This window comes from Leuciscus leuciscus (assembly GCF_965113295.1).
Source record: "Leuciscus leuciscus genome assembly, chromosome: 14".
In the NCBI taxonomy this organism is placed as follows: domain Eukaryota; kingdom Metazoa; phylum Chordata; class Actinopteri; order Cypriniformes; family Leuciscidae; genus Leuciscus; species Leuciscus leuciscus.
Genome location: NC_138738.1, coordinates 31,056,840 through 31,078,331, shown reverse-complemented (window position 1 = coordinate 31,078,331; position 21,492 = coordinate 31,056,840). Strand labels below are relative to the sequence as shown.

The 21,492-nt window shown below is 37.8% G+C and overlaps 1 protein-coding gene across 5 annotated transcripts in view; it reads right to left on the bottom strand.

The window, feature by feature from the left end:
* pkp4 (plakophilin 4) overlaps positions 1-21,492 on the bottom strand; it is a 35,872-nt gene extending 14,380 nt beyond the window's left edge. Inside the window, exons 1-7 of one of the 5 annotated variants that reach the window (XM_082136715.1) lie at positions 21,118-21,492; positions 15,903-16,033; positions 12,727-12,839; positions 8,488-8,522; positions 7,426-7,548; positions 4,815-5,011; positions 3,429-3,861 (exon numbers count right to left, since the gene is read on the bottom strand). In XM_082136715.1, the coding sequence (XP_081992841.1) occupies positions 3,429-3,861; positions 4,815-5,011; positions 7,426-7,548; positions 8,488-8,522; positions 12,727-12,839; positions 15,903-16,028 (1,027 nt within the window). In that variant the 5' untranslated portion in view covers positions 16,029-16,033; positions 21,118-21,492. The other 4 variants (XM_082136716.1, XM_082136717.1, XM_082136718.1 and 1 more) reach the window with 4 other exon arrangements.

Genomic DNA, 21,492 nt, shown 5'->3' with positions numbered 1-21,492 from the left:
ATTTTTCTTTAATCATGTGATGTAATACCCTGATGTATATAAGGGTCTACTTGTGAATGGTTGGATTGTCTGTTGAAGAGCCATATGGCCAAAAACATCACTTTTGGTGAGAACAACATGCAAATTATGAATCTACTTATGGAGCTGTGGTCTGCCAACCTTATCCTTTTCAGTGAACAGTTCTTAAAAGAACAACTTTTTTCTTAGTGTGAAGAATATTTTAATAATCTAAAGAACCTTTAGTGCAGTGGAAAGGTTCCATGGATGTTAAAGGGTTCTCCGAGGAACCATAGATGCCCATGAATAACCTTTATTTTTGCAGCATGAATTTCCATCCAGGATGGTTTGTGCAGATTAGGTGCTAGATACTGATTAAATTGTTGTTCATCAGCAAAGTCAGTCTGTACCACCAATCGGCTTTAAAACCAGATATGGAAGAAATTAAGTTGTGCTTCACTAGGCAAACGAATCTTCGACTGGGGATGCAAGTTGTATTCTATAAAAACAGTTTGCTTTAATTAACCACTCCACTGGACTTTCACACCTTCAGATGTATCTGTGAGAGATAATGACCTTGATCAAGCACGAGGCGTATTCAGCCGCAAACAGTTTTTATACTGAAAGAAGGCACTACGCAGTGTTGCTGTTGGTGACATGAATGTCAGTTTGCCTGACACAATCAGAGATACGCACACAATTAATTGTGCAATTTAGACTAATTAGTCAAAGGTCTCTCCCACACATAATTTCATGACAAACAGAATAGATTTGCTCATGAACGCCTACCCAAACTTGCATACCCAATTACCCAACACTTGGAGAATAATTTCTGAAACTACTGAAAAACCCAAATGCTTAAACTGACATTGCAGAGTGGGCTCATTAGTGTACAAGTGTTTTAAGAGCTGTAGAGCATGTATTCCCATGCAACCTTGTGAGACTGACATTCAAAGCCAGAAGTTTCAATTGCAAACATCTGACCCACAACCTAAGCAGACAAACTTCGATCTCTGCCTTCAAACTATCAGCTGAACAGACATTCCAGTCAGTATCAATTGGCATATTTGGCCATTGCGAGTTTATCACATCAGCTGATAACCATGGTCACTTGGTCTACAGTGTTTGTGCCTCCTTCTGTCAGTACCAAAATGTATCATTTACAATGGCTGGGTAAAAATCTTGATTTTTCCGATTAATCGTGATATTCATTTGAACGATCCTGATACTGATTCTTCAATTTTATTATTCCCTACTTTCACTGTAGGCACTGCATAAAAATGTTTTTAGTTCTGCCAAATCTGAATCTTCAGCGCCACGGCAAAGAATGAGTGTGAAAGTGAGTTTGCAGTCTGTATTGAATGTGATGCAATAAAACACAGTCTATTGTGAATCAATGTCTAGAAAGGTCTTTGCAAGCTGCATGCAAAAACAATGTAACCAGTGTAAACAAATGACACATTAAGATTCAGTTCTTTTAGTGAAACAAAAGCATACAGCGTGACCAGTGTAGCCTGATTTCTGAAACAAATCTCTCTTTTAAGCCAGTTCTTTTCATGCATTTCTAAAAGACAAGTTACCAATTTGAATCAGTCTGAAAAACTGCAATGATATATTATTTACAGCTCTTGGAGAGAGATAATTTATTTTATATGTAAGCAAATTGGGCAATATACTAAATTCATAAGAATCCAATTAAATCTGGAGAGCATGTGAATCAGAATCTTGATACCATGGTAAAGAATGATTACCATATGCAAATACTATAATGTACATAGTACTCCAAGGAGCTTAAAAGAATACAGTACCATGGTACTGAGCTTCATGTCCAAAAGAATTAGGAAATATCCCTATTCTGCCTTTATACAGTGACTGAATTTTGAGTCAATGTAACAATTAACATAGAAATGCCTCAATTGGGCTCTAACATGTCAATCAGACTGGCAATATCATAAGCTGTGAAGTGAACAAAGCTGCACAGCTCGCTGGCTTAGAACAGCCATGCAGAATTCAGTGAGTTTGTCTTTCATAAATTTCTAATCACTTCATACATCTCCAAATGTTTATTCTGAAGGGCCTGGAGTTAAAAGCTTAGTTTTCAAAGGTTTTACATCACGCATGATCTACAGAGAAATACGGCCTAAATGGGGCAGTGGGGCTCATCTGAGGAAGTATCCCGGAGTCAGAAATGTGAGATTATCATCAGAGTAATCCTACAAAACACTAGAGCACACAAGCACAAGCATAAAGACATATGCACACACGCGCGCACACACACGCACACACACACAAGTCAATATCCATGCAGCTCCAGTTTCATGTGGATGTTTATTGCAAATGGAATTGAGACTGTAATACGATTTTGAAACAATATACATTACAGGCCCTATATTAATGCATCTCAGCACTTTTGATTCACAAACGTATATGCACGCACAGCATCTTGTAATCAGAGGGTTATGATCATTCGGGTAGGAGCAATTACTTTAATAATTTTTTTGCACTTTTATGAGAACCAATTTGTGTCAATCTCGCTGTGGCGCCCACCTAGACCATCACCACGTACAGAGTCATCTTCTGACACGTTTATGTCGAGAGATGTGTTAAGTGTTCTTCCTGTGGCTCTTGTAATTTTAAGAGACAGTATGAGTCATAGATTAAACCGAAAAATGCTTAATAATTCACATTTCAATAAAAATGCTTAGTTATTCACATTTCTTTCCATGTTTTGAAAATTCACCTCATGAGGGGATTTTCAGGAAAGAAATACCTTCTTAAGCCACGGAAGATTTTATAATCCAAACCAAACACGCATACAAACACAGATAAGTGACAGCATTACTAATCCTTGTATAATATAATGCATATACAACGCTAAGAAAGTTTCACACATATCAAATCTGTGTCCTTAAATCCCTAACTTTTCAAGAGTGCTGTAGAAATTGTGTTTGATAGAGTTCTGGCTTGGTCAGGATGGAGGAGAAAATCGTTTTATGGATTTAAACTTTATAGAATAAAGTTTTATGATTTAGAAAATCACTGGTTGCGTCTCTTATGCTCAACTCTGCATTTATTTTAAAAACACAGTAACATTGTGAAATTTTATTTATTCCTGTGATGTAATTGAATCCAAGTTGAAATGCTGCTCAAGAAACATTTCTTATTAGTATTACAGTTGAAGAAAGTACTCCTTATGATGCATTTTGTTTGATGAATTGAAACAGCATGATTTGAAACAGAATTTTTTTGCAACAATGTAAAAGTCTTCACTGTCACTTTCGATCAATTTAATGCATCCTTGCTGAATTAAAGTATTAATTTATTTACAAAACAACTGATCCCCAAAACTTTAAGAGGTAGTGTACTTTAGAACAACTCCTAACCTTAACAATAATAACTGTAAAATAGGACAGTTTTAATGTGTAACCTACCTGTAAGGCTATCCGGTCTTGAAAGAACCATCCTCTCAAAGATGTCATAGGCCCGAGACCCAAAAGAAGAGTGAGTGCTTTCATATGCACGTGTGTCATGCTTCCCCAGGGTCCCGTACTGCTGAGGCTGAGCTGTCATACCGGCCCGCAGGAGAGTCGGAGACCCAGACTCTGACCCTGTCCCATTTCCATGGCGTCCCAAGTAGCTGGAGTGTACTGGTTCAGGGGCGTGGCTGGAGGTAGGAGGCAAGGTGGTGCCGGGAAATATGCTAGGTAGAGGACGAGGTTCTGAGACTATGGGCGAGCCATAAGGGCTTCCAAGAGAAGTACGCAGAGGCTGGCGGGACGCAGGCGGGGACGGGGTGTAGAGTGGGGATGGAGCACGAGAGGGAACGGAACTGACTCGTCTCATGACACGCCCACTGCCGCCCACCTGAAAAACATATTACAGACAGACACTATAACCATCATACATACACACTACACTCTATTAATACGGTTACATTCAATTCTTAACAATACTATAAGATGAATGATAAATCAGGCATGTGATCAGCTAGTTAATAATATGTATTATACTATAAAACACAATATACTATATTAAATAAAAAATTATATTTGCTTATATAAATTAATGTTATTTTATTTTACAGAACAACAATACTATATTTATGGCTGTCTTATATGCTTTGCTTTCAAAAGTTTATACCATAGAGCTTTTATTTTGGCGACAAACAACAGGAAGTTCTTAAAGCTTCTCTTTGGTTGATAATAAATGATTTTCATTACAAATCTGAGATGTTTGGCGTATGTTGCGTTTTCAAAAGCACGTTATAATCGAGCCGAACTCACAGCAGAGATGGGCTTCGTGTGGAGAAGCATTTACTGCGACCCGAGCCGCTCCGGAAACACCGGAAACATGCAGACACACAGGGCACCGCGCTTCACTCTGAAACATGCTAACTATTATATATCTCGATAAACCATAATCTTTGCCGTTTCATAATCGCCTCGACTGACGAGAAACACTAGCCAACTTGAACTTACGAGCATTTGCCGCTTGGCGAGAGTTAATTTTGGATCCTTTCTGATATGCATCCTGTCCCGCACACAGCCTCTAGATGGCGTCGCTAGCTCTTATAGTGTTGTCGGAAACATTCCGTGAATGGAAGGTATTTGAAAACGCAGCATTTTGCAGTGTTTAGTTTGTTTAAGGCTATTTCGCGATTCACGTGCGTCATACTTCTCAAGTCGAAAAACGCGGAAGTCCGTATAAATATGGAAAACTTCCATCCCTGATTAAAATATCGTTCAGAGCTAATGACATTCGAAACAGCGAAAATAGCATGCAAAGTTAGATTAAGCAAGTTATTTGTGTGTTTCTACCTGTGCTGACGCCTGTCCTTCAGCCCTAGAGCTCATGGCAAAGGTGGGGCTTCCACTGGGGGCGGAGCTTGTCGACTGGGACCTCCCTTCTGATCGCCTGGGCGTCACTGTGTTACTATAGTAACCACTCACCTCCTGATATCCACTATCCGAATAGGAATTCATTTGAGTCGAGCTGCGTGAGTTTGCAGCAGACCCTGAGCAAAGGACACAGCAAGAAAAAGCAAACCAGAAAAATACTGAAATAGACAAAATATTTTCTGTTCAGAAATGGTGAAACCTTTGTAACTTAACGTTAATTGAACTAAATAGGTTAAATACGACTTAAGTTCTATTAATAGAATATATGGGCTGTTGTCGATTACCACAGGATATAATGACGACTCGTCCCTCACTTTGTAAAAGTGAATGATAAACATATACTTTGGTACTAAGGCAATAACGTTACTAAAATTAAACATGTTATGATACCAGTTTTACTATAGTATCGGTAATTTGTGCACTTGATCGTTCTTAAGCAGTTGCATTATGTAAACAGACGGAACAAAATCAGGATGATTTGCTGTGCCTTAAAGGTATTAGAAGTACTTTGGCTTTCTTTAGCGTTGCTGTTCTTCGTGTACAGATACCACAATGTTGTTAGAAGCTGCACTGCCATCTATTGACATGGTTCAGCACGATCTCTAAGTTTTTCTATGTTGATATTTATGTAAATTATGTCAATTTTATTATGTCGTTTTTTGTCTTTGTCAGTCTTCTTCAGTCGTATAGGTAAGTTACGTTACCAATTCTCCTGATGCACTATAACCGCGTCCCATTGTTTAATTTTCGCTTTCGTGTCACCAAACAACTCTACTAGTGTATCCACAGACAGAGGCGACAGCCAATGAGCGTGAGGATTCTCTCCGACGTTTACTGAAACTCCGCGAATCACGTCATTTCAACATGGCGAAATCGACAGGGTCGACCCGCACCATGTATGAATAAAACACCTTTTGTATAAAGTTATTATGAGTAGTCTTCATCTCATGTGAGAGTACATCATTTAGATGGCTTTTCACAAAAACACAACACATTTTTTAATGTGTAAAACATTTAAAATTAGCACCAAACTACTTAATGCACCTTTAAAATGAATCAAACAGCAATATTTACAGGGAGAGGGAGGGTGGGGGGATCTACTGCTTATTTGTACTTTAAAACTGAATGTTTAGTCAAATAATATTTGAGAGTATTGAAAAGTAATGTTTACCCTATTGCTAAATAATTGAAAGCTGCAGGCCATTGTTTTAATTCAATTTTTTTATATTGATATTCACATTTAATTATTTCAATAAACAAGAACACATTCGTTTTTGAAGTATTAATGAGAGTTGTTCATTTTCACTTGTTTCACTTGAAAGCTCTAATGTGTACTGTAATGCGCTTAAAGTAGAAGCCTACCAGGTTAGCTGGCTGTGCCAAAAATCACATTATGTTAAGTATAACCATAACACTTAAACATTAGAAGCGTTTCCTGGCCAAACAGCAGCCATAGCATGGTGCAATGATACCATGCTACTGGATGTAATAGTATTTACACAGTACTCTAGTCCAAAGCATCTAAAAGAATGCCATGGTCCTACCATGCTATGCCCCTTTCAGCCAGCTAAAAAAAGTAAACCTGGTTACCTTTGCTTGACATACTGTATGAACCGTAATAATATGACTTTTTGCATGGAGCAATAACTTTATAAACATCAACATCAGTATTCCATCAGAAACACATAACCAGACTTTCATCCACAGCAATCCACCTCAAAAGGATAATTAGCTTACGAAATGCAAGTGCATCCCAGCTAGGTTTCCAAACACTTTTTACTTTCAGTAAGTATAATAATAATATGAAGTGTTTCTCGAGTAGCAAATCAGCATATTAGAAGGATTTCTGAAGGATGTGACACTGAAGACTGGAGTAATGAAGCTGCTAAATATTCAGCTTTGTCATCACAGGAATAGCTCAAATGTTAAAATGTATTAAAACAGAAAGCAGTTATTTAAAATTAAAATATTTGTTTGCTGTATTTTTGATCAAATAAATGCAGCATTGGTGAGCATACAAGACTTCTTTCAAAAACATAAAAAAAACGTTAAACTTTCTAACAGAAGTGAATAATTGTGAGACAACACTGGCTGCATCATATAGTAGGCGAAAACAGTATGTGACAAATGAAGTATGTCTGAATTCACGGTACTAGGCAAAAAGTACCCGGATGACCTGCTTCTTCCAGCGAGATTCTGAAGTGTGCATATGATGGACACTTTACTATCCCATGAGGCAACTGGGATTAGTGAATAGAAGTAGAGTATAGAACATACTTTTTTAACAGTCGTGAAGTAATTACTTATTCAAAATAAGTACCTACTCCAGACAGAATGTGATTTCGGACGTAGCCACTGTTTTCTGTGGTAATCAACAGCAGGCCACAGATGCTACAGAAGCAGGCCACAGATGCTGCCCATAGATCTTTAGTTGTATTTAACTTGGAATATTCCATTAAAGCATCAGTACAAGTATAAATTGTTCACATAAGAGGTAGCAAAAAGCAATATGGAGTGTGAATGAACAGACCCTCACTTTCACGCAGAGAAATCTGTTCCAATTCAGGGGAGTAAAGTGGCCCCTGTCCTCTGACCCCAAATGTGGGCGAGGTGCAACCATCCGACGGCTTGGACACACCTGCACCTGAGGATTCTGGTTACCAAAGGGTAAACACACTGTGAGCAGGTTTAATCAAGATACAGTTACCTAAACATAATTAGAGGGAGCATTAACCTCAAATGTTCCATCATTTACCCAATTTTAAAGAACTGACAGATTATTTAAAATGCTTTCAGTCATTTTGACAGATTAAAAATAAGTTGTCTTATCTATTGTGTTTCCCTACTTGAAAATCATTCTCACAGTAAAGGACGATATTAGGAATTAGAACTTAAGAAAAAGGTAGGAAAGTTTAAGCTGCTCTGATATAATAGACCATGAGAGGCGTGAGTGAGGATTTAGGGACGGAAAGAGATTCCAAGTGTAGTTCAGTGGAATAATTCATGGGATGTGGCTCATTATATTGGGTGTCCAGATCACAAGACCTCAGTGTCTGTTGTCTTTTTCAGAGCAGAATAAAAAGAAAAAAACCAGAAACAACAACAACGCAGTAAGACTAAAAGAGCTCTTGCCACAGTTTCTGTGATTAAAAATACCAAGGATTACAATGTTATACTGAGCAATGATGTTAAATTTGACTTTTTAAATGAAATGTTTTGGTGACTGAAGTAATAAATAAATCATCCATGACTTTAGTTATATTATTTATGGTAATGGAGCATGACTTTGCTATACTGATAAGTTGTAGTGCAACTTTAGGAGACTGTAACTAAAGCAACAACATAATACCCTGTGCTATTAGGGAAAAGAGAATTTAGGCAGGTTCAATCCACCAAATGTAGTGGTGCTTTAGAGAACAAAAATCATTCAGCTCAACCATCTAATGGTCAGTGTTCCAAGCTAGACTATGGGGGTGTGTGTTGTACGTGTGTGACCACAGTGCTGTCTAAAATGTCAGAATTATTCTTACTCGTATTTACAACAGGTGACAAAGGGAAATAGCAAGCAGGAAGAGAAATAGACAAAAAATACCTGCAGATCTCCACAGAAGAGACTTCTCAGAGGAGCTGAAAAAAATGAAGACATGAGAAATGATGAAATGAGAGGAGAACAAAGACATACACATGCACAACGCATCTGAGGCATTTTATGAAATGAGTGCCTTTTCAGTTGATTGAAAAAAAAGATTAAAAAAATTCTAACAGACCGATATTGTGTTTAAGTGTTAATAAATTGTGCAATTTCAAGCATAATTAATTGATTTGCCTTCAGAAAAGTAAGTGTTGAAAACTCGCGCCATACATAAATAAACACTTTTTTTATAGAAAACTATTATGAGTACAGTCTTCATCTCATGTGATTGTACACCAAAGAGCATGATAAATGGAGCTATTGTCCCTTAAAAGAAAGAAATGATTCCTAAAACCTCCTTTTTAGGTTTGTAACAAATTTGCATAATGCCAACCTATGGTCTTCATTGGCTGCCCACGATCAACTTCTACTGTAGTTGTAGCTGAGGCCTGGAAGAGTTTGGTTAGTGTTGTCAAAATATAAGGAAGACGCTGTTTTCTGCGCTGTGAAAGCAAATCCACTTTGCATGCACTTGGCTGAGGACTCGGGCTCGATACTGTACTTTACTGATACAGTAAAACTGACATCATCGTTACTGTTCTTTTCACTGTATCACTCAAGTGCTGAGGAAGCCTCCGTAGATGAAATTCAGATACGGTAATGGGTGTTTTGTTTCCGATCTGCTGTAAGACCAATCACATCAGACTGGGCCAATGAGAGCAGAGCAGGCTCTCGGAAAGGAGGGGCAATCCTTTAGAACCGTTTCAGACATTGTGAGAAAAGAGGTGATGCTGCAATGTACAGTATATTGTGAGAAAATTAAAGTGTTTTTGGCCTTGGATGCATGTAAACCTATTCCAGGAGACCTCCAAAACAAAATGAGTAACCTTTCAAATAAAATAATAGGGGTACTTTAAAAAGCAAGAAACATGATGGTGACAGGGTTGACACATACCTCGCGAGACAGCCTCTCTTTTAAATAATAATATGTTCAACTAAAATATACAAATGTACATTATATAGAGATACTAAAGCAAAAAAAACCTAGCTTTTATTGTCATGCATAAGGCATTTGGTCAAAAAGGCATCCTCGTGGCAAAAAAACGTAAAATTATATATTAAAAAAATGCTGTTGTTTTGTTGGTCTGTTATTCTGTTGGCATTAGCTATTTATATTTCGAGTTATTTTTCACCCATATGTTTATGAGAAGCACAAATGGCATCCGTTTGTAGAATGACCCATCTCATCTTCCAATAAGTCAATGAAAAGCAAAAAGATACGCTCTGTTTGCTTGCCATTAGGAAACCATTACCAGTGAACATCAATCACATTGTTAGTCTACTGACTGTCGCGTTCATCTCTCTGACACAAATTTTAAAATCCCGTCCGGTTAATCACAAGAAATTAACACACTTGTGCATCTGTAGGAACTGAGGGAGAATGGCAAGAATTAGGACATTTGGAGTTCAGGTTGAATAAACATCAGAATGTAGACACCACTGTCCTAAAACAGCAGACAAGTGTCTGCTAATGCCTGCCAAAATGTGTAGCTGTCTGCAAAGGAGAGGTCAAAGAACACCGGTCAACAGGGTACAGTGACAGCTGAAGGGGGACAGCAGGAATGCCACGTTGAGAAAGGTTAAAGGTAATGGGTTGCATGGTAGCAAGAGTGCACGCATGGACCCTCTTAAAGCAAAAGGAAAAAAATGTCCTGTATACTGCGGCAAAACAGCACAAGCCATCTGAAAAAACAGAACAGACACTCCTTCGAACACGAGGAGAACAAACAAGGCAGCTGACATGTGCTTACACACATACTACAGACACAAAGAGTTCAATGTGGCAAAGCAAGGGATGAGGAAGAACTGTACTGCTGTAAACCAGATTGTAAATAAATCTTCCTGAAGTTATGGCTGAAGCATACGTCTCTGATTTATCAGGAGCACTCTTTCCATGACATTCATTAAATGAGAAACTTTCACAATAGCCCTAAAGCTTGAATGTGTTTATGGTAAATTGACAAACACCCACTTGCCATAAAAGTAATTATTCAGTGGGGAAAGAGAGATGACAGTTTATGCATCACTGCACACTTGTCCTTCATACCGTGACACACCATGAGAAATACAGAACAGTGAATGCTGCGTTTCTGTACAGTATGTACACAGACTACATATACTGTACAGTTTAATTGGTTTTTCACGTGTCAGCAGGGGCGTAGGAGTGATCCATAAAGTGTGGGGTAGAGTGGGGGGGTTTAAATGTGTGGTTGCCACGGATACACTCATATGAGATACATTTGAAAGCTAAATATCATAAAAGTATAATAATCAAGCCTAAAACGTCCTTGTGACGATTATGTAAAAATGCATATTTTGGTGCTATGAATATTAATTCTGTTAAGTGGAATTAACCATGACTGATTAGCATAAAGGTGGATGCTGGTAGGTGAGCAGTGAGCACTAGCCATAAATACAGTATTATATATATATATATATATACATATATATATAATTTTTTGCCGTCCTGCACCAAATAAAATAATTATAATAATTACATATGATATATTCATGGAAAATTTCATCTAAAAATGAAAAATTGCATAGGTCTTTCCAAACCTAAATGGTTTTTGTCTACTATGGAACACAAAAGATGTTCAAGCTGCATTGTTCCATACAACAAAAGAGGGTTATTCTTGTTACCTAAAACTCAAATAAACTGAAATAAAAGGGAATATATAAAGAAACATTATTTTATTTCAGCTTGTTGTCAAGGCAATGGCATAATTAAAAAAATGATTTAAGTTTAACTTGAAGTACTAAAATAACTCAAACTAAAACTGAAATAAAGAATAAGAACTGTATAGACATTAAATAAAAACATCCAAATTACTAAAAGTAAAATTACAAATGAAACTATACTAAAATAGCACTGCTGAACATGTCAAGCTCAAAAAATGACAAAAAGGACCATCAAAAGAACGGTTTGCTCAGTATCCTCCTTTTTATCCTTCAGTGGTGTTGAGTGTGTTGCAAACCAATCCTGGACATTCTGCATTAAACATCTGTTTTTTTGTATTCCATGAAAGAAATGTCAAATGACGTGTAAAGTGAGTAAATGACAAGACAGTTTTCATTTCCTTCAGTACCATCACTGCCAACTATTAAGCTGTAAAACACCACACCAGCAACAGTGATCAAATATTTAAAACCGTGCATGTTTTGAATGGAAAAACATGCTGAGCAGGCCTCATGGTAATAATGAGAACGCAATACAGATGTTCTTTTCATAAATATATTCTGCCATCATTTACGCCGAACTTGTATGACAAGACAAGCAAGAACCACTGATGTCTGACGTCACTGATGTTAAACCTGGTTAATGCATATTAAGGCACCATATTTGAATGTCTAGACATACAAACGAGCTTTAAGAACAACAGCAAAATGGAAGACCGTAAATATCCTAATTGCTCTTGCGCAGTTCGGAAACTCAGGAGGTTGTGAGCCATTGCACACGTTACGAATCAGTTAACCTGATAATCATGTCAAAGCAGGTGGTACACGACTGTACTGCACGGCGAGCCGGCGGCAATCACATGAGCCTTCACACTAAACACGGAGACTGGAGCTTTCAATGTTGCTGCTATAGCTTTGAATAGAAAATAAAAATAAAATAAAAAGACAAGTGTACAAATGATTGGGTGGAAAGCAGAGAACAACACAGCCACAACTCGAGAGTGTATTTATTTGTGTGTGTGCCACTGGGCTGTACTGATATTCATAGATCTAGCCTATGTGACGTGGTTGTGTATGATTTGGCAATAGGGGACAGCCTATACACTGGTCAAAATCAGCCGGACTCCCTGAATTTTTTTTAACATATTTGAAAATTGCCGGGAGGTGCTTGTAACGTACTAGGCTCGGCTCGAAAGTCATCTCACACAGTGCGAGCCGCGAACATACGAGCATCAACAATTTCCATGCGTTTTCTTCCGAGAGAAATAAATCACCCGCTTTAAAAAACAAAACAAAAAAAACATAATTTGGAAATCAAGTCACAAATCATACACAAAGTAAATGGCAGGATTTTTTTATGAATGAGATATTCCATTAAATCATGAGCTATTCCTTCAAATCCCACTCACAGAGCAAATTAATTTAGGTTTTATCATAGCGTTTTTCAAAGCTGCCTCTTACCTGTCACTCGCAGCACCTGGAGACTCCGCCCCCAACCTGCATCGTTCCAGCTGATTGGCCACAATCTGTCTCTCTTCTTCAAGTTCTCTGGTAAGCCGTTCAAACTGGAGCTCCTTCAGAAAGACAGGAGGGACAAAAGTTTCACCATCACTGCCTTCTATCATCAAAAACAAATCCATAATGTGAACGCAACACACACTTCATACCCGTTTCCGGTTACAATGTTAATTTAGCTTCAAAATGCATCATCTTTAAATCCCATTCCTTCTCAACTTCCATCCTGTCACGCTGCTCTTTGCTTCTGAATTTGTGGCCTCTTCCCCTCCTCTTGTTCTGTCTCTGAAACCTCGGTGTCTCTGTGTGTGTGTGTGTGTGTGTGTGTGTGTGTGTGTGTGTGTGTGTGTGTGTGTGTGTGTGTGTGTGTGTGTGTGTGTGTGTGTTTGAGTGTGTGTGTGTGTGTGTGTGTATGCGGAGGGCGAGAAGGCTGCACTGTTGGCCTGCCTCTCTCTGATAGAGACAGACTCGTTGATGCAGCTGCCCTTAAAGGAGACACACACTCTTTCACACACATATAAACAGCCCCACATTGCTGCTGTATTGGCTATAGTGAGGAGAAGATATATAACTGTTGTGTCACCGCATATTTTCATGATTGCCTGCCATTGTTACATTGCAACGAAACGATTCTGGAGCATTGTATCTTCTCTGAAATTGATATTAAATTCAGAAAGTATTTCAGGTATCACGCTGCCAAGCACTAGAAGATGTTGCAATTAATGTAGCCAATGAATAGGAGAGATTATTGAGTGTTGTTCTCCTGGAGAGATAAGTCAGGCAACGGCTATCTGCCTTGTGCCATGCTGTGAGCTACCAGCTGTACCAGGTCTCTTCTATTCAACCTATTGTTCAGAGTGACAATACTTGCCTATGTCCTGATTCTGTCCAAGAGGAGCACAAAGAAAAGACAAGACTTGACCACACAAATCACTGCACTCACACACACACACACACACACACACACACAAAGCAATAAAATCCATGCTGCAATTTCTGGTGTACGAGTGAAACATGTTAAGCCTGGCAATGGGTCAATCAGTTGGATTTTAACAGAGATTCACAGCGTTAATGAACGCTATCAGCACTAACAACATTTGTAATGATTAAGCTAACAGTTTAATTAGTAATTTTCATGACACTGAACTGAGCGATTTGAAGGCTGAAGCATCAGACCTGATGCAAGAAAACATGCAAATAAGAATTGTAAAAAATAAAATGTTAAAATAAATTAAGACTTTAAAACAAAATATATATATTTATGTGTATATATACACATAAATAATAGTTATATAAAAATAAACTGATAATCAAACCATGTTAAAAAAATCAGGTCTCAAATTCAGTGTAAACATGATGTGAGGAAACAAAAAAGAAACCAAATTGGCTAATAAAATAAAACATAATAAAAAACATTGGTAATAATGATAAATTAGTCATAATTAGATAAATTAAACTTGATAAAAACACTACTTAGCTCTCAAATTCAGTGTAAACCTGAGGTGAGGAAACAGTTAAAGGGGCTATATGTAAGAATTTTGATGTTTTATTCACTTTTTTATTGCCAATGAATGTGTGAACCGCTTGGTTCGAAACAAGACCTTTACCAACTTCCTAGGTTGTCTATGACCATTGTGCAGCTGGTAGACCTATTTTTATATGAAGGACTCGCGCTCCCAAAAGCCTCTCTTCTGTTCTATGACACATGAAACAAACGCTTATAATGTTCAGGATAATGCCGAATGAGCCATTCTGTACTGTAATGACAATGCGTCCTGCAAAGAAAATAGGTTAATTATGGTATCATATCAGTGTAAATTTAATAACCTCATCTGTCGACATGATGTCGACAAACATCTCTATGATCATATGCTTTCTTAACTGCTGTTCTCTCACCACTGTCATTTTTGTTGAGTATTTATTTTCTTATTAAAAGGAAAGCTTGCAGAACATATTTGCATATTCATCTAAACGTCGCTCTCGAAAGCGTGGACGCCGTCGGTATGATCATTAACAGTATATCGCTGCTAAGGTATTCCCAGCTTCTAACTAAGAACGAAAATATATGTATATTTGGGCCGTGAATCACATTCAGTCTCTTGTACATGTGCACGAGTGCGAGCACGAGCAATAATAAGTTGTTGGCTGCAGTTCACTTAACAGCCACTGGTATCGCTAATAACAAGGGTTTCTGAAGTCTACATATAGCCCCTTTAAATAAGAATCTTGTTCTTAAAGTCCCCCTGTGGTGAAAATCAAGTTTTTAATGTTGTTTATATGTCTGTGTTTTTAATATGCTTTAAGACAAACCATTAGCATTTCATTAACAGTGAACTAGCAGGGGAGTCTCGAGAGATGCCAGGTTATCCCGGTATATTTTTTTGTTGATATGAAAAATCGGGTAGAGTTAGCAATATATCGACGTTGTAAAGAGAGACACCATTGTGCAGCGCTTACCTCAGTAAATTGACCATGTTAATCTCTGAGCTGCCGAGCGAGTGGAGGCGGGCCTTATTTGCATATTCATTGATTCGCGCATACTAAATGAGGCAAGGGTGTAGAGTTACATTCAAGCTATTTTAAGGCATGAAGAATTTTTTTTACAGGAAACATTTTTTTTTTCATATGTAATTTTGGTGATCAAAGATGAGTTTTTACGGATACAATTATTGACTACAGGGGGATAAATAAAGTAAAATATATAATAAAAAACAATAAAATAAATTGGCAATAAAAATGTATAATAATAAAATAAAATAAAAAGTTACTTGGTTAAATGAGATATCATTAGCTCTCAAATTCAGTGTAAACCTGATGTGAAGAAACAGGTAAATAGGAATTTTGTTATTAAACAAATTAGCTGAAAATAAAATAAAATAAAATCACTGTGTGCAAAGAGGAAACAAGGTTATCAGCTCTAAACTTCAGTGTAGACTAGATATGTGTGTCCTCAAAGCGAGCTTTCCACACCTAAGAATTAATAATGCAAATATGACTTTTGACTAATGAGCACAATGTTGACTTAATACATCTACAATCTGCAGCCACTCATGTTTGAGTTGCTATTCAGATTACAGCTACCCTACAGCCAGACGCAAGCAGATGGAAACGGTGCGGTATACCTGCTCTTTAACAGAAGCCAGCAGGTTGGTGGTGGTGGCATCAGTCGCCATGTTGTTGTTGTTGGATCTTCCCTCACCACTCAGCACCTCCCTTTCCTCCACTGGGCTTTGCCTTGGAGTAGGCATTCCCCCTACACACATGAACACACAAACACACAGCTTTTACCATCACTGATACTCTACCAAATTAAAAGTGACAGTATTAACATTTATAATATTTATAATATTACAAAAGGTAAATAAAATCCTGTTCTTTTTAACTTTCTTGTTATCAAAGAATCCTGAAAAAAACAGGTGTCATGATTTTTACAACAATATTAAGCAGCAAAACAGTTTTTAACATTAATAATAATAGGAAATGTTTCTTGAGAACCAAATCAGCATGTTTGAATGATTTCTGAAGGATCACGTGACACTGAAGACTGGAGTAAATGGCTGCTGAAATTTTTTTATTACATTTTAAAATGTATTCAAATTGATAAAACAGTTCTTTTAAATAAATATTACATTTAAATTAAATATATATAAACATATACAAAATAAAGAGTATATTTGAGACAATATTTAATCAAAATGCATTAAAAATATTTCAAAACAGAAAACGTGAAAGAGTCAGTACTTTGTGGAACTGACACTAGAACGATGCAGATACCCATACCAAATTTTGGTATAGTAATTGACCTAGCTGATATATAAGTGAAGGTGACTTCCTTGAAGTCAACATAACACAGTAATCATACACATTTTACTTCTTTAATGTGGCAGGACTTGATGTTATCTACTGGGAATTAATTTAATCATGAAATGCATGCTGCAAGCTGCATCCACTTTTAAGGAGGCTTTTTGACTGAGATGTAGAAGCTGAAGGTCAAGTTAGTCCTCAAGAGTCATCATGTACAATTTGATGAAATATTATGCTGACAAACTTTATTTCTTTGGAATAATGTGCACTGATGAATCATGCACAAGGACCAGGAAAATACATAAAGCAAGCAAACAGGCCAGGGACACTTTTAATTTCATGTTTATGGTGTATAAGAAAACTGCATGGAAATCTCTGTCCATTGCACTTTTTTTAGACTGGCAAAGAAAGCCTGGAGTTCTTGGCAGCATTACGGCAGGGCAACAAGGGATGTATTCCAACGTGTGTTCCAGCATCCCAGCATGCAACAGCATGACAAGACAACCTGTTCCCTTTCCAGTACCCTCCCCCAACCAACAGCAAAAAAATAGTATGATCAGCAGATGCACTTATTTTCTTCTTCCTGGATGCTAGATAAAACGAACAAGAACAGCCTATTTTTCAGCTTGGTCTACCTTCATTTTTATGTCAAAGCAGATCATGCAAATAACATTAAGTGATACTTTGAAGAGTGGCCTATTGATAGGATGTTCTGGAGTACAAAGATTAGACGGAATGAGATTAGATCTAACATAAGATTAGAAGCGCAAAAACTACACATTTCAAAATTGACTAGTCGTCTAACCTTGAAAACTTAATATTCGTGGAAAAGATGCACACAGTGTACGTCGCAACGCAATGCAAGGCGACAAGTGAATCATTCACTCAACCAATTTGTTCAAGATGAGTAATTGATGAGATTGGATTGTGTTTAATGTGTTTATGTTTTGAAAGCTGCATGTTTTTCTTTACCGCTTCCCTTTTGCATGCTCAACGTTTTATTGTACTGCAGTTTGGTGCAACTCTGTTGCTTTTAAATGTGTTATAGAAATAGATTTGACTTGAATAATTTAATAAACTGATTCATTCAAAAATGAATTAGTTCAAATGAATAAATATTTGTATGTAAAAACTTGACAGTAAAAAAAATGACAGTAATGTTTCCATTGTCTTCCATTGTCAAAGTTTTCCGAGGATACAGAGGATCTCCTGGTGTGAAGTTAATGGCAATTATCGAATAAAACATGTACCGTAAACTACAGATATTTGTTTCTGATATTTTTTAATTATTAAAAACTGCAAGTGAAGGTTTCAAGATTTAGAATTAGAAGTACGCATTTTACGCAATGATCCTACTGTCATTGTAGGGCTGTCATATTTTTCATTAGACTTAAAGTCCCCCTGTGGTGAAAATCAAGCTTTTAATGTTGTTTATGTGTCTATGTGGTGTTTTTAAATGCTTTAAGACAAATCATGTGCAAATTCATAAGTCAACACCATTGATGAGCATTTTCTCCTTAAAACTGCGGTGAACCAAAGACAGTCTCAAAAACGCGGTCTCTGGTGAAATCTCTGGTGTTTCTGACGTCACAAACTACCTTGTAACCAATCAGGTCAACGTGTGGTCGTCAACGGGTGGATCTTTGAGCTGGAGTGAGTGAGTGGAGGTGGGGCTAATTTGCATATTCATAGAACCTCGTATACTAAATGAGGCAAGGATGTAGAGTTACATTCTAGCTATTTTAAGACATGAAGGCATTTTTTTTTTTTTTAAGGAAAAAACGTTTAAATATGTCATTTTGGTGATCAAATATGAGTTTTAAGGAATACAATTATTGACTACAGGGGGACTTTAACTACAAATTACAATTCCTGTTCATTCCATACAGTGAGAACCACCAGACCCGTTATAAACACGTTTATATACTCGATTTAATTTAATTAATTGAAAAGTGTATTGTCCAAGTAGTAATAGAAGATGTTTGCTGTCGTAATGATGACAGTAGCACACACAAAAGTAGTAGCTGTTCCGTACGTACTATATGCGTACCTCGCCTGAGCCCAACTGAACAGTGCTTTGGCCCACCTCTTCTCGGGCCAGGGACGGTTCAGCGAACCATTCCCGGGCATGGTACGGAGCGATCACACTAGTCAAACAAACTAGGCTTTGGGGGTCAAATGTGCTCGGGCACGATTCAGATCACCTAGTGTGAATACACCCTTAAAGTCAGGATACACTAGGTGGCTGTTACTAGACCGGTTGTTGGACCAAAGAACAGCTTGAAAACAAACTAATTAAACCTACAGGCACTGATTAGCGCCATGAAACATTAAATGGCACGCAACAAAAGTGGAACGAAACAGAGCTGCTCGTTTGAACAGTAAGTCCATTTATCAGCAAAACACACTGTATGAGCTTAGAGAAAAATTATAGTATAAAAATGAGGTTGTTAACATTTTTATAGATGCTACTGTTTTTGTTAATGAACATAAATTTACATCTGCGTCCCCAACTCAAGATGCTGTCAAATGTGCATTTCTAAAGAGACAAAACATATAATGTTAATTTGTGAAATGTTCACTGGTTTGACAAGACTAGTGTTTCTCGTTTTTGTTTTGATGGTAAAACTACAATTAACTGTTTGGTTTCTACAACTTTCACTCAGGGGCAAAAGTCTGCCTTTAAACTTTGAAAGATATTTATCGTAATAATTAGCGAAAAAATATATATAGAGATAGTTGGGTTTTTTTGCCATATCGCCCAGCCCAACTCACAATTTCTACCCAATAAAATATTTAACAGCTTGGCATAACTAGAAAGATTTACATCCTTTATATAATTTTTTTTATATATAAAATAATGAAAACGTATCTTGTTTTTAGTTGTTTTAGCTCATTTAAAGGCTTGTTTTGTCTTATTTTAAATAATTTTAAGTCATCTTGAGGCCCCCTTGGACCACTGGTTTATAGTGCATGCAACTTATATTAGTATTATAAGTTTTTAAATATGTAGAGTGATGTCATTGCACAATGATGTAAAAGAACCATGGAATTGTTCTTTTTTAACTGGTTCGTTGAAAAGAACCGTCAGGAGAAGAACCGGTTCACGGAATTGAATCGGTCTTGCCATCACTAATGTGCAAAAAACACGCATACATACATAATCCAATCATTTAAAGCTGATAAACTTCATAAATGGCAGTAGCCCACTGTGCTGGCATTTACAAAAATAAAATCCCAAATCCACTTTAGAAGTCCTTAAAATCCCCACCCACCTCCACACTGGATTTACCAAGATGCTGCTGTCAGTCAGAGCACAAGGTTTAAATACAGAGGAGAAGGGATGAGAGGAAACAAGCAAACCATATTAGCCGCGATGACCAAGAAACAGTAATAAACTGTTACTTATAGGAATCATCTGACATTGTGTAGTTACCACTACCACCACATAGGTCTGTCAGAGAGGTCATTCCATCACTTCTAATGAATAGCAAAACTTGGCCTTGGCCATCATAAACGCACATACAGTACACACACACACACAAGTCCCTGGGATGCTTCTTCAGACCACATAACATGCCAATGCAGTGTAAAGACATGCAGCTCAGTCTCTGAGGAACCACGTCTTACTGCATCATGTTGCATTGTCCCTGCAATCTTTACATACTGTAATTGTGGACTGCTCAAAGCAAATCACCGCACAGCAGCAATTACATGATGGTGCACAGCAGCAAGCCTGCATTCAATCTAAACTCTGGTCAATATGATGAGGCAGCTGAAACTGCATCCATTCCACACTGTCATTACAGTCCAAACAGCCACAGAATTCTTCTGGATTCTGTCGAGCTCCAATTATTAGAGCAGTGGTTGAGAGCAAGGACAGAGAGGGATTCTCAATTATGCATAAGGAAAAGTGGCTAAAAGGTGGTCCAGCCTCAGTCCCAGTGACAGCATCTACCAGTCATAATGGAGACCAGCCTACCTCACAGTGAAGGCTGTGGGATACTGGGCTGTAGGGTGCCATAACACATGTCATCACGGATTAGAATTAATGCAACTAACTAATGCAACATGCAATGCATTGCCCAGGTTAAGAAGGTGATGAACATATGGACTAAATGCGCCATGCAGGGTCAGAAGATGGACCAGAGATGATGATGGGAGGTGTAGGTATCTCCATTAGAGGTGGACGCTACACTACACCTGATCAAGTTATTCAGCTTTATGCATTGAACGAGGCCATCAGTCAATTTATGTAAGCATAACTATAGTACAAATGCATATTTTCTGCATAGTTAATCACTGCAATGAAGAAAGACAGATGGAATGAGCTTTAAAGCAGACATCGACAGAAAAGAGAACAGTTTCTCGGCTTGTGCACTAACCACAGCGTCTATTACAGCTCAGTTTTGAATTTGACTGAATGAGAGATTCACGAGATATAGCGATAAAGCAGCGATGAATTCCCGCCGCCAGCGCGCGCCAGATGTTAGCAACGCTCCATTGGAGCTGCGCGAAATCGCCAGGACTTACCGCAAAACCGCCGAAATGCAAATTAATCACGGACACCGATAAATCCATTTGTAAAAGAATCATAGGATGACATTCTTTCCAAAGGTGTTTTCACGCGATAGATGGACGGGCGGCTCCGGCTGGGTCTCGCGCGCTGGGCAAGAGGGTCAGAGCGCGTGACGTAGACGCTCCACATAGAGAGATGCTGTTTCAGGGCATTTGAATGTGTTGCCATGTAGTCGAACAGGAGTTGATTAAAAAAATGGAGTTCCCATCGAAGTAAACTGAAAAATACGGTTACAGAGCGAAAACAACAATCCCTAAACGGTCACATGAGTGACCATCTGCTAGTGGTGCGCATTAACGCCCACAATTCGTTACTTTGAATAGCTTTGA